General features: G+C 36.8%; 1 protein-coding gene across 3 annotated transcripts in view; it reads left to right on the forward strand.

Annotated features, from left to right (window-relative positions):
- VEZT (vezatin, adherens junctions transmembrane protein) overlaps nucleotides 1–12913 on the forward strand; it is a 59340-nt gene that overhangs the window by 31061 nt on the left and 15366 nt on the right. For 2 of the 3 annotated variants that reach the window (XM_075705036.1, XM_075705048.1), the window contains 2 exons: nucleotides 3663–3812; nucleotides 11494–11641. In XM_075705036.1, coding sequence (XP_075561151.1) covers nucleotides 3663–3812; nucleotides 11494–11641 — 298 coding nt within the window. The remainder of the gene's footprint in view (nucleotides 1–3662; nucleotides 3813–11493; nucleotides 11642–12913) is intronic. The other variant, XM_075705042.1, reaches the window with a different exon arrangement.

Raw genomic sequence — 12913 nt, forward strand, 5'->3', positions numbered from 1 at the left:
AGTCTGACTGTGCCAGTATCCTCATTGGAACAATTGTCCAGTATGAAGAAGTCAGTGCTGTACTGGTTTTGGTTTGGTTTAGCCTGGAGGAAGTTCTAACTCCAGAGTGTCCTTTTCTGCATCCACATATGCAAGAGATGCTGCTGCACAGGGCACCATGAAATTCTTTGCTTGAGATAGCGCTTCATGTATGATCCAAAAATCTAGCTACCCCTTTTTTCTTCCAGAACTTTGCTACAATAAACCTTAGCAGAACAAAGTTTAGTATGTTCTCCTGTAGTAACCTTGTCAAAGTCTTAATGCTTGTTCAGAAAGAGCCACATGGCAATAGAAGTGGTTGCAGCTAAGAAGTTAATGAGTATCTTCTTGTGTCATTTTACATCCTTGAAGGAATGGGATTTCAACCAGGTAGCACAGCATCCTGTCTAATGATATGTATGCTGCTGTTTTAATATACCGCTAGCTCAGCATGGTTTGGCCTGTGCATTAACCATGTTGTGAATGGAAAGATACTGAAGCTAACATTTAAATAGTACTGACTTCAGATTTTGGCTAGCTGTACTTAGCTAAACGCTGATATGGCAAGCCCAGGTCTGCAGCTTTGGCCTGAAGTGCCTTGCTTTCCACCACTGTTTTCTCTCCCCATTGCACCATCCATTGCTATGTTCCTGTAGGCTAATTTACATATGCTTTGAAATATCTGTGGCTTTGCTTTATTCTACCCTATTTGTCCCTTCTTAACTGATATTTGACTGTCTCTGTAAATGTTAAATTATTCTTGATGAGGTTTTGGTCAGTTGTCCACTGGTTTACTACTGTGTGGTAGTGACTGCTATATGCTTAACCAATTCAAGCATCGTTTTGCCTCCATTCCCCTCCCACCCAAAAAAACCCCACAGCAGCCACTTAAGAAAGGAACCAAGAACCCTGTCAGGCCTCTCTTACATTAGCTGCTGTCAAAGGCAACTGGATATTCTGATTTCAGAATGGCCTTCAGAAGTGTTTCATGCTGCTGTTGGCATTTCAGGTATGTCTGTGTGGTACAACCTCTGCGATGCAGAGATGGCCGAGACCTCACCAGGGTAGTTTGGATTACAGAAATTGTGTAGCCAAGGTAGGGCACTGCTCTACTCGGGCAAAATGGCAGTATTTCTGTCTAATTTCTTCATTTGCGATTAGGCAAATGAAGCCTGATCATGGGTTGCAGCCTGGAATTTCCACTGGGTAATGAAAGTATGTCCATTGTCTTGTACCTTGTAAAATTAAAACTGTAGGAATACATAATGAAAGCAATAAGCAGCAAGTAGTTATTTCCTTGTCTGTCACTGAAATAATTGGCTTTTCTCCAAAATGCTCCCTTTCTACTATATTTTAAACGAGAAGCAAGCTCTACAAGCACATATTGGTGTATATAGTATCTTTGTAGAACTGCTTTCATGTTGGAATACAGTAGTAGGTTTTTATTAATGTGTCTATACAAGTTTGTTAAAAGTTTAGACCCTATTTAAAATTTAGCTTGTGAGATTAATGGAGAAATAAGTCACTGTTCTTTACAAGTAAAATAGGTTTGGAGCAGTAGGAAGAACGAAATTCACCCTTAACCTTTTTTTCTTCTTGCTATTCGTGGCTGATACACAAAGCTGATAACATTTTATAAGTCCAATTAAAATATATAGAAGATAAATGGAACATTAGGAAGTTAGGGATATGGCATGTCTGGCACATAGACATTTATAGCAAGTTATACTAATTTAAGATTACTGGAATAAAGAAGAATTATTTTATAAAAAAAACACTGAAACAAGCCTTCCCAGAAGGAAAGCAAATTGTTTTGCTGAATACTGGCAGCACATGCTGTGCATGAGTTGTGCTGTATTTGTTCTGTATAGGAGCTGGAAATGCTTACATTGCTGTAGCGGAACATAGATCTCTCTCTCTCTGTTTTTTATGGTAGAAGAATTTTGCTCCTTTTCTTTGAGCCTGCTTCTGACAATTCACCCAGGGCTTGAGTCTGCGAACTGATGTGAAAGTTTATCCATAAACACTTCCAGTTGTTACCTTCAAAAGCTAGGGAAACTTTAGAGATTGGCATGTACTACATTACATGCTGTGTTCCCTAGTGAAATGTATGGCAAGACTAGCATTTTAAATATATATTTAGAAATTCAAATTAACACAGTTTGTTTTTATTTTATTCCAATTTTAAAGTAGTTTATGAGATGTTATATAAACCATTTTAATATCACTCGTAATTTCATATGGTACACAGATAATTTCATATGGTATTTCAGTTAGCTTATTCAAGATACTGCAGTATTTGGCATGAATCTCCTTGTGTTAATCATATTTAACATACTGATATGGGTCCAGCCTTGCTCACTGGGTGGGCTGCATTGCTTTTTCTATTTGACAGTGAAGGCGATAAGCTATTTCCCCTCCCCGTCAATGTGCAGCATGGTGCAGCTAAGCACATGCAGTAGGACTGATGTTTTTCCAGCAGGGTCAGGTTTGCTGGCTTAGTCAGCTCTTCAGTCAGATGGGCTACAGAAATAGTTACCAATGCAGCAACCCATCTCAGTCTTGCCAGGTACCCTGTATGCTTTTCCCTTTTAAGTGACTATGGACATGAAATCATCTGCTGACCGTGCCCTGGGAAAGGTGAGAGCAGAAGCAGGTTTGCAGTCCCCAAACAATTCATCACAATTCATTGTCCTGTTGTCCACACTATGTCCATTCTTGAGTTGATTCTAGTAAAAACAGTCCCAGCAAGTAGAGTGCACCTAGGCTATTTTCAGTGTCTCAGTCATAGGTTTTGCGTCAGACTGTATATGAATACATATAACTGGATATTAATCTTTTTTTCCTTTTCTACAGCTTAATGTTACACAGGCACGTTTAACATTCACCCGGTTCACAATTCAGTTTATTTCCAGCTGAGGCAATTTCTTATAATTCTAAAGCCGTTCAGAAGTATATTCTAATAGACAAATGGCACAGTTTCTTTTAAATGGTATATTCACCTGAATATGTGGACACCAAAATATATTTTCAAATATGCTTGTGTAGTTGCATACATTTCATACCTGTCAGACTCCCACAAACACAGCTGTCATTCATTGCATGATGATAAAATCTATGTCACCACTCAAATAATATTTCTGTTGACCTAGAGAAGATTCTGCATGGAGAAGGCTGAAAGAATATAGTGTTTTGCATGAAAAACAATATGTAGTAGCACATTTTTTCTGCAAAAATTATTTAAAGAACAAATTTGCATATAAAGAGGTATATGTTAAATATCTGTGGGTTAAAACTTCCAAAGCTTACAGTGGGCTTGTGATAGTTTTGTATCGGAGATAATGTTATGGCCTGTCTACCCTTAATGTACCAGTTTGGAAAACTTAGGAGAAAACAAATGTCCTCAGGAGTTTTGCCATGGCTCAGATGAGACTAGAATCAGGCTGTCTACTGAGGAATCCTGGCTGCTTATCTGAAATTTTGATTAAATATATAATTTATATGATAGATTTTTTTTTTTCTCTCTCATAGTTACTGAGTGGTTTGAAAAAGTTTTCTAAGTAATGGAATAAGAAAACTGATGTACTGTCTTTTAAAAATACTTTAGGACATCTGTACAGTTGTATCACATTTTACTTTTCAAGTTTGCTTGACAGGGTCAGTGCCGCTTGCCCATTTAATAAAGCTGGACAGCATCCTAGTCAGCATCTTATCGGTCTCCGGAAAGCCGTTTATCGATCTGTCAGAGCCAACTTTCGAGCTTCAAGACTGGCTACTCTATACATGCTGAAAAAATATCCTTTTTGTAAAAAAACACGAGTTCAGGTATTCCGTGTTATCTATCTGTAATTCTACTGATGTTTAGAGTTAGTATGTCTAGAAACATACAATACCTAATTACCTATCTAAATAAGATAAAGAAAAGGTAGCGTAGTAAATTGGGGCTTATGCTTGGTTTGGAACATTCTTAAAATTTTTTTCTTTTTGTGTACTGTACAGTGTGAGATAAGATTCTGTGCACTGAAAACATTGTCCCAGTTACTGACACCCATGCCTTTGATGAAAGTACTGATAATGTATTTCAGAGTCCTTCAGTATTTTATTTTATAATTCCACTTAGCCATCTTTTTCCCTTGCATCAAAATACCCTCTTTGAACAATGTGGCCTTTCACGCAACATCCCCCTGTTCAAAGGTTAATTGATTTCCTGTTTCAGATAACCTGGGTGAAACTCTGAATACATTCATTAGGCAAAAGGCACATTTAAGAGCGAGGAGTTTCTACTCTGAATCAAAGCAGAACACTGTTCAGATTCCATTTTGTGAAGTGTTATCTGTGTTTCTTCGGTGAATTGCCTACTTTCTTTAATGGCATTAGCATTTCAAGGGTTTTTTCTATTTATTGTACTTACTGTACTATATAGGAAATAACAATGTCTTCACCCTCTATTATAGCAAAAAATAAAACAGATATGACATGTACACACACAGAGGCACACACAAAGCTACTAGTGCATGCATTCACTTTGAAGGAAATGACTATTTCTTTGCAAAATAATAACTTGTGTAGGGATAGGCATCCTCATTCTGGGCTCAAGACTTCACTCTTAGCCCTGAGGAATAAGGTGTATTTGCTATGTAAAAAAAGAAAAAAATACTCTGACTGGTTCAGACACGTTGATAGGAGCAACTGATACCTAGCTTGGAAATAATCAAGAATCACTTCTAAGAACATGGGAAGAGAGATCTGAAAATAGGATTGGTTAACATGGCCTTCCCCAATAGCCTGCAGCATGAAGAAAGTCAGTCCAGCAGTGGTGATGACAGATGTGTAGATTGTTGCTGTGGCTGGGGAAGTTACAGGTTCAAGGAATATTGGTGTGTATTAGACTGTCCACTAGTTCAGTAACTACTAAACTTAAGGAACGGCTTTTAAATTAAAGAATGGGAGAGAATAAAGTTTAGTTTACTTTGGATAATTTGACATTTATATCTGTCTTTGAAAAGTGTTAAGATGGAAATGCTATTATACCAAATTATCATGCAGATATCACAGTAGTAAGGACCAGCAGAAATAAATGGCCAAAAATTTACTGAATTTGCATGTATATATAGGTACGTTCTTGACAAATGGAAAGAGAAGCATTATATTTGTGCAGAACGTAGTGGCAAAAACAGTGGTAGCATGTGAGCTGAGATGCAGGCTGGGCCAGTTCTGCAGTGCATGAAAACTGAAAGTAAGGAGTTTAAATGTAAGGCAGGTGAGTAAAGGATTCCTCCTCCCCACCAGGATAATTAAGAGCAGCTTTAAGGTAGTTACAAGTTGCCTTAGTTTGAATTTTACCCTGCATAGCATGAATGCCTGGAAACGTTATGTGTATTCTATGGGTATTGATGGCAAGGAGCATCTTTCAAATAGATTCCAGTGTCTCATGCAATTAAATAGTACTCTTATGCTGGAGGAGCCAAAGATTCCTTCATGTCGAAAGCATTCACAGCTGCCACTGGTGACAACTTTAATGCCCTTGTCCCTCATCAGATTGTTAGCACAAATCTGGCCTACTGCAAGGAGAAAGAGGAACTGGAGAGATTAAATAAAGGAGTGAGGTGATAAATGGAAGGAAAGGAATGTTGATAAATTAAAGGAAAGGAACTTCCATCCAAAGTCTGGAAATGAGATCCCAGTTCTGACTTTTACAGTTCTTTTTAGTAAGTTCTGCTTTGCACAAAATCAGAAGATATTCTCGACATTAACTCCCCTAGGTTATTTGAGTATGAATTAATGAATTGCTATCTGAAATTTGCTTTTTCTGAGCATTGTGAGAGACCTGAATCCAGTAGCACTATTAGTCATTTACACTGGCAACAGCAAAACAAAATGCTTTTATTAGAGAAAAAGATATTAGAGAAACATTTAAATATTTAAAATTTGGATTAATATTACATAATGACATTAAAAACCCCCAAAACCTGTTTTCCCTGGCTAGTCATAATACTTTTTAAATAAAGATTTTGTTGGTTTACTGGATATTGCTTTGTATTTTTGTTGCAGAGTAGATGTATCTCTGTATTTAGGCAAGTGAAAACTTAATTGTTTTTGCTTGGAACAATTTTCAGTAGGAATGTAATATGCAAAACACCTCCTGGTCTCAAGGGCAACAAAAATTGAATCTCCCAGCTAATACACTAAAGATCAAATCTTAGTTCCATTTTAACTGATGGCTGATCATTCTTCAGGGTGATTTTTCTCTTTAAAGAATAAGGAAGTAGTAATTTTGCAAGAGTGTGAGCAAATACATAGGACAGGCACTTCTTTGCACACCACGGAGTGTGCATTTCACGGAAACATTTATATGCACGTATAAATGGGAAAATCAACTTTCACATTACAGTTTGCTTTCCTTGGTTGATGGTATTCAGTTGACACTGCAACATGGGCGTGATACTCATCATTCAACAGCAGTGGTGAGCCTTTGACTCCAGAGATCCTTTCTATGTGATGTCCAGTTATCAAAATAAGGTCCTAGTCTGTGACTGGGCCTTCTGAGTGGTATACAGGCCTACGAAAGGATGATAATGTGAAGTATGTCCTATTTTCCTTCATCCTTGTGTTTCTTATAATAAACCTGGAAATCTGAGATTGAAGTTTATAATGCAGTGAAGATAATTGTTGCCTTAAGGCTATGGTAAACATGTCTTGAACTGAGACATGTCTATTATTAGATACAATGGTTAAAGTATTGTAGAAAATGGTATTAAATTTACTAATGTAGTAAAAGGTATGCTTTGATTTATGCTTTCATTTAAAACATTCTTATATATTTATAAGAATTCTTATATATATTATATATTCAGAACTTACTAGAAATATCTGTAGCTGAATTATTTTTCAAGCTTACTATGTCAGAATATCCCTTTCAAAACTAATTTGCAACAAGATCAATTTACTCATTTATGGCTTAATAAGGACTGATAATTTTCTCTACTTTGAAAATATGTATTCATATGTGCTTAACAAAACCAGCCGAACAGCCTCTTATAGGAACTGTATGGTTCTAAAACAGGTTGCGTGTATGTAATATTAAGTCAAAAAAGTGTTCAGAAATAAGCAAAATCTATTTCAATGGTTTTTTTTTTCTGAGAAGTCGTCTTTCAGTGAATGATGTTGTACAGACATACGTCTAAGCTAAATTCTACTGTGAATTTTCATACTTTTAAATCTAGACCTTTAAAACTATACAGTGAAATAGAGAAATGTTTGATCTGAAAAACATTTATAGATTTGTATCTCATTTTGTCAACAAGTGCAAACTGCAAAGCTTATTGTTGCTTTGTTTTACACTGCCTTGAGAGATTTGTTGTTGTTGTTAGTAATCTTAAGTAGGTTGCTAAATGTATACTTTAATGTATTTGATTATTTCTGAGAAGAGTATCAAATTCATACTTTGAATCAGTACGACTAATCCTATTGGAAGCCAAAGGGAAACTGCTTTGAACTTAAGCCACTTGCTTTGTGTTATAACTACAAGAGAGACAAGGAAGAAAATATACTTGAGGGGCTGAACTGGTAACTGTTGGGCTGAGTCTTAAAAATTGGCTAATCTAAGTATTAATCTTAATTGTAGACATAAACTAGTGACTAAGTAAAAAAAAATAAGTAAAAACATCTTAAATGTTAAGGGATATGTTGATCTATGGTAATCCATTAAGTGTAGATTTTATAGGCATCAGTATTATTTCTCCTACCAAATATCTGCAGCGAAATAGGCTTTTATGTTAATGTGTATCTTAAATGCATTAGAGGGAGGTCTGTCTGATGAACCTGTTACAGAGAATTAAAAACCTTAATTCACAGTTTTATTCATGGCAATGCAAATTGCATAAACTTGGTAAGTTACCATTACTCGCTTCAATAAAACTAGAAATTCAGCAATATTTGCTTGTGGCTAGTGCGCCCCCTTTTAGCTAGACAGCTGCCTTCAGTGAGTAGAATAAATTAATACTGTCCTGACTAAAATTTGTTCCCATGTAAAATACAAAAATATACAATTATACTTTAGCCTTATACCAGGTGTTTGTACCAAACTTGGTGGACCAGTAATTTAATGAGATGGAAAGTCGTATTCCATACTTTTTATATAAGGGGACATTTGGGTACTTGCAGAAACAATTCAGCATTTTTTCATGCTGTTCTTATTCTGATTTGTTCATATCGGCAAGAGTACATTGCTCAAAATCATAGAAGAAAAAGTCAGAATGGAGAAGAGAGAAGAGTATTTCTCTTTTAATCTGGAAGATAAGAGTATAGCAGGATGCAAGGCTGAAAGCTGAAAGAAATTAGGCATTCTGGGTCAAGTGTTCACAGGATGTGCAGACCAGTCACTACTAGTTCAACAAACCTCTGCACTATACTCCATTGAATTGTGTAATAAATCAGGCAATACTTCAGTCGGCGTGCTAGTTGCTTAATATTTTTATACCTAAGAGCCTTGTGGTTTCTGCGTCATGGGAATCTATGGTTTGTTCACTGATTTAATTACATGCAAGCTGGGCGGAGGAAATTTTGTAGCTTATGTTACTGGATGATGTTAATAGTCTCATCATCAGCTGGTGCAAGATGGTATGATACTCCATTTCCATTGAACTATATTGATAGGTAGGACCTGGAGGTTGGACCATAGAAACTGAAAAAACTTTAATTTTGTTGTAAGTGTAAGGTGTCATTCTCTGATGGAAAGGCATAACTAGTGTTATAAAAACAGACGTTGGATAGCAGTATTTTAAACTGAATGATATCTTAACCCATTAAGGTGGAATGGATGTAAAATGCATCCTATGTCTTTGAGATGCACTGCGCTCAGGGAAACTTGCAAATTTCCTCTAGTAAATCTAGTAAAAAATTATTCCTTCTCCTCTGTAAAAATTTAGTTATTGCATCATGAAATATTAGAAAAACACATACCTTTTCACTTGGGAAAGAGAAAGCTCAGACAAGAAAACAGTAAGCTAAACAAAAAGTAGTACCCTCTTTGGGTCATAAAAGCCTACATCAGAAATCCGATGCTGGAAGGTCTGAGTAAAGATACTTGGGCATTTTTCAGTACGATCTTTCTTCCTTGATCAGCCAGTTCATCACATGCTTAGCTCATCCCTTCCTGCCTGGAGAGCAGGTGAGAATTTTATAAAAGAGCAGCTTGGATTTCTCAGGGATATTGTGAGGCCCTCCTGTTAGATCTTTAGATGGGAATGTACTTTTGAAGAGTAAAGTATGAATATTAAATTGTTACGTATAGGGGTGCAGTAGTGTTCTTGCTTTTCTATAGGTAAATAAGATTGGCCTCATGACAGAGATTAGACATTCACTGTACAGGTATTTTATTCTGGATTTGACTATTATTATGTAGCTTTGCCTTCTCCCAAGCTAATAAGGAATGCAAGTTAAACAGATGAATGAAATATTTTCACCAAGACATAGAAAAATTTAACTAACCTAATGTTAGTTACTGTATTTTGGCTTTAATGGAAAACATTAGCACTAAAAATACTTGTGTTTTAGAGCAAAGTGCATGAAGGAGGTGTGTTTGTGTATATATTTGTGTGTATGTGTTTAAACTTTCTGAAGTCCTTAGGAAGCTAATGGGGGCAGGGGATCAGTTCTCTGCTTTCATCTGTCACATAGAAATGGGAGTGGGAGGGCTACAATACAGGACAGCAAAGCAGGAGGTGCGGGAGTCCACTGGGAATCCCTAGTGGAGCCATAGTATCCATAAGTGGCTCCTTTGGTCAACCCACTCATTTGAGATATTGCCTGGCAATTTTTTTAGCATGACTTAGAAATTCATGTGTGTCCAAACTGGTTTTTATGGTGTCCATGCTGTTGGAAATATCTTGTTGCGGGAAAAGATTAACAAGGAATATAATTAGTCTCTGAGATAACTGGTCCTGAAGGGTTTTGACCTGACTTCTCAATCTCTGCTGGAGTTACCATCCTCATCCCATGTGCTCCATCTGCTGGGCATGCTGTCAGGTTAACTTAGACTAGACACCATTTTTGCGAGGCAGCTGCTGGTGGCAACAATAATATTCTGTTCCTAATTAATTTGCATTGCAGGCTTTTGTCTGAACACTTAATAGGCTTCTTTCTTCCTGGACTTTGGGGAGAAATTAGGTATTTGTTTGTTTAGAGCCTGGACACTTAGCATTGCTGTTTCCTGGACACGATATTTTTTTTGTATGCAATGTTGTTCTACTCAAGTGGTAAAAATTTACTTGAGCAAATCACTTTTACAAGTTCAATCCTATGAGAATTTAGCATGTGGAAAATTTGGGAGTGAAAGCGGGTGGAACTTGTAGCTTCCTCAGAAAACATGTTAGCTGGACAAGAGACAAGTTCTTCTAATTGGCTTTATGTGCCCCAAGAGATGAGAGCATTCAGTTTGTAAATCAAAATATAAATGAAAAAACCCCATAGTTTAAATTAAGGCCTTATATTCCTGAATGCTTTACAAATATTTTTGTATTTTTATATATATGTATTTCTGTGGAACAAATGTGCTTATGACCGTAAGTTGTAAGTTTCTGTTTTAAAGCGAATTTTACTATTTTGTGACATCCAAAATGTACAGAAATCTTGAACTGTTCCTCCTCCCCCTTCCCCAGCATGAGGTTAGCCTAAAATTAGTGCTATTTTAAAATAAATGCTGCCTAGTCTATGAATTATTTTTATCTGTCTTCTGGTATCAGTTACATTGTGCTTGCTTACTACTTTTTAAGCATTTCTGAGGACTGGAAGCGTACATTTTCCTACTCAGAATTTAAATGTGCTGAATAGCGTTGGTAGATAACAGTCCGCCGCTGTTCCTGCCAAGATCATGGTGGCTTTGCAGTGACATAATCAAAAAAATTAATGGTATGACAGTGGGGGAACTCCTGTTCTTCACGGTACTATCTGAAATGTCAAAGAGCAGTTATTGTAGAGGTCTCTGAGTGGTCCCTCCACAGACAGAACTTGCAGGGAATTTCCATCATCCTGAGTTTGGCCTATAACACAGGCTATCTTTGAAACTTAAAATTGCACAATTGTTCTCCTCTTTCCTCGGTTAAATATCTGATTTCCGGTTTAAGATTGACATGAGCTACTTCTTTGAAACTTAATATTTAAAGGTAAGATATTTTCCTCACTTGAAAGGAATGCAGAAATTTTTCATCAATCTGTTTTGTTTCTTTTTATGTGTTTGTATTTAGACGTAGGTGTTTTGTGAATGTCTTCTCTCTCATCCTTCTAAGAGCCTTTAAAACTTGTGCTCCGAATAAGGATGGCAAAACCTTCAATTAAGCAGGATTCAGGTGGATTTGGGTGGAATGTACGTGCTTTCATACAAATTGCCAGAAATAAGAAACCTTATTGGGTGTGTTTTCATTTTCTGTGTGTTTAATGCAAAAGTTCCTTTGTTGACCACCTTAACTCCAGCTAAACCTACCCTCTGAACTCGGAGAGCGACAACGTGACCAGCTACATCTGTGTCGTCCCCTTTAAGGAGCTGGGTCTGGGACTGAGCGAAGAGCAGGTCTCTGAAGAGGAGGCACACAATCTAACCGATGGCTTCAGCTTGCCTGCGCTCAAGGTAACCTCTTCTAGAAGGACATATGCATCCATGCAGGCTCCTGCTAAAAATGTCTTTCAGTTGTCTTGAAGCCCTGTGGCTTGTACATCCTAGCCTGTAGTAACACGGTCAACTGAGGGGAGATGTAATCAGTCTCATCTCGTGTGTTTCTACATTTATTGGCATGTAGGTGATTTCTTTTTGCATGTAGTTGAAGAGAAGTTGCACAATACAACATTAAGATTTTTTTCTGCAAATCATGTAAATCCAAGTCAGTGTTTTGCAATCAGCTTGATCCATCTCCTTAAACTATTTTTTGCTCTCTGATTTTACTTGATCCCAGCTGAATAAAATAATTTCCAGATTTGTACCTACATCTTTTTTAGCTAATCTCTTGACTTGAATAAAAAGAGAGACATCAGAAGATATGAATTAGTTGTAATTGCCAAAGGGAATAGCTGCATTTAGTTAGACTGAGGAGTAGAAATCATAAGCTTGGACCCCTGCTGCCATGAGCCAGTGTGGTTCTTTGATCTTTGAAAAACGTTTAACTGAACAGAATGACAACCACATAATTGCCTTTTTATCTATTTTGTTTTGAGATGTTAGGTACTTTTAATTTGCATGAGTCAATGTTTGCAATTGGAGAGAAGATCTAATTTGAATGCAAACCTTCTACACTCTAGTGGCTCTCTGCTGAGGCAGGTCCCTTTTAACATTATTTTTTTAATGGAAAATTCCATTATTATGTGACTTCTGTGTTTCTATGGGGTTGGCTCTTGTTGTATTTTATTCACTTAATTCCTAGACCTTGACTTCTTTTGTTCTGACAGTAAATGTTACCAGTAATAGTGATTGCTAAGCTTTTCGGCTTTGTCTAATTAGTTGTAAGCTAAGAGCTACATCAGATGTAAGCTTTTGGGATTTTTTTCTTGCCTTTTCATTAGCTGAAGTTCTAATTGCAACCATGCAAGCCCACTTATTTACCCAGTTCCTTTTAAGCACAAGAAGCTAGTCAGAGGTGCCCAAGCTTGTAAGCTAAGTCTTTGTTTACCTGCAATTTGCAGTAATTTAACTGAAATATGTGTTAGTTAAACTGGTTGGGATGCTTTCTGGGTACAGTTAAGCTCACAACTCGTAAATCTCAGTTTACATTAACTCATAACAGACAGTGATGTAGGCTGGGTGTGGTGTAGTTGAACCAAGCTAAATTAACATAAATCAGTCCTAAACAGATTCGTGCATAGATAATAAAATAGATATACTTCAATAACCTTGGGACATATTTGTGTT

This window comes from Pelecanus crispus, chromosome 1, assembly GCF_030463565.1.
Source record: "Pelecanus crispus isolate bPelCri1 chromosome 1, bPelCri1.pri, whole genome shotgun sequence".
Taxonomy (NCBI): domain Eukaryota; kingdom Metazoa; phylum Chordata; class Aves; order Pelecaniformes; family Pelecanidae; genus Pelecanus; species Pelecanus crispus.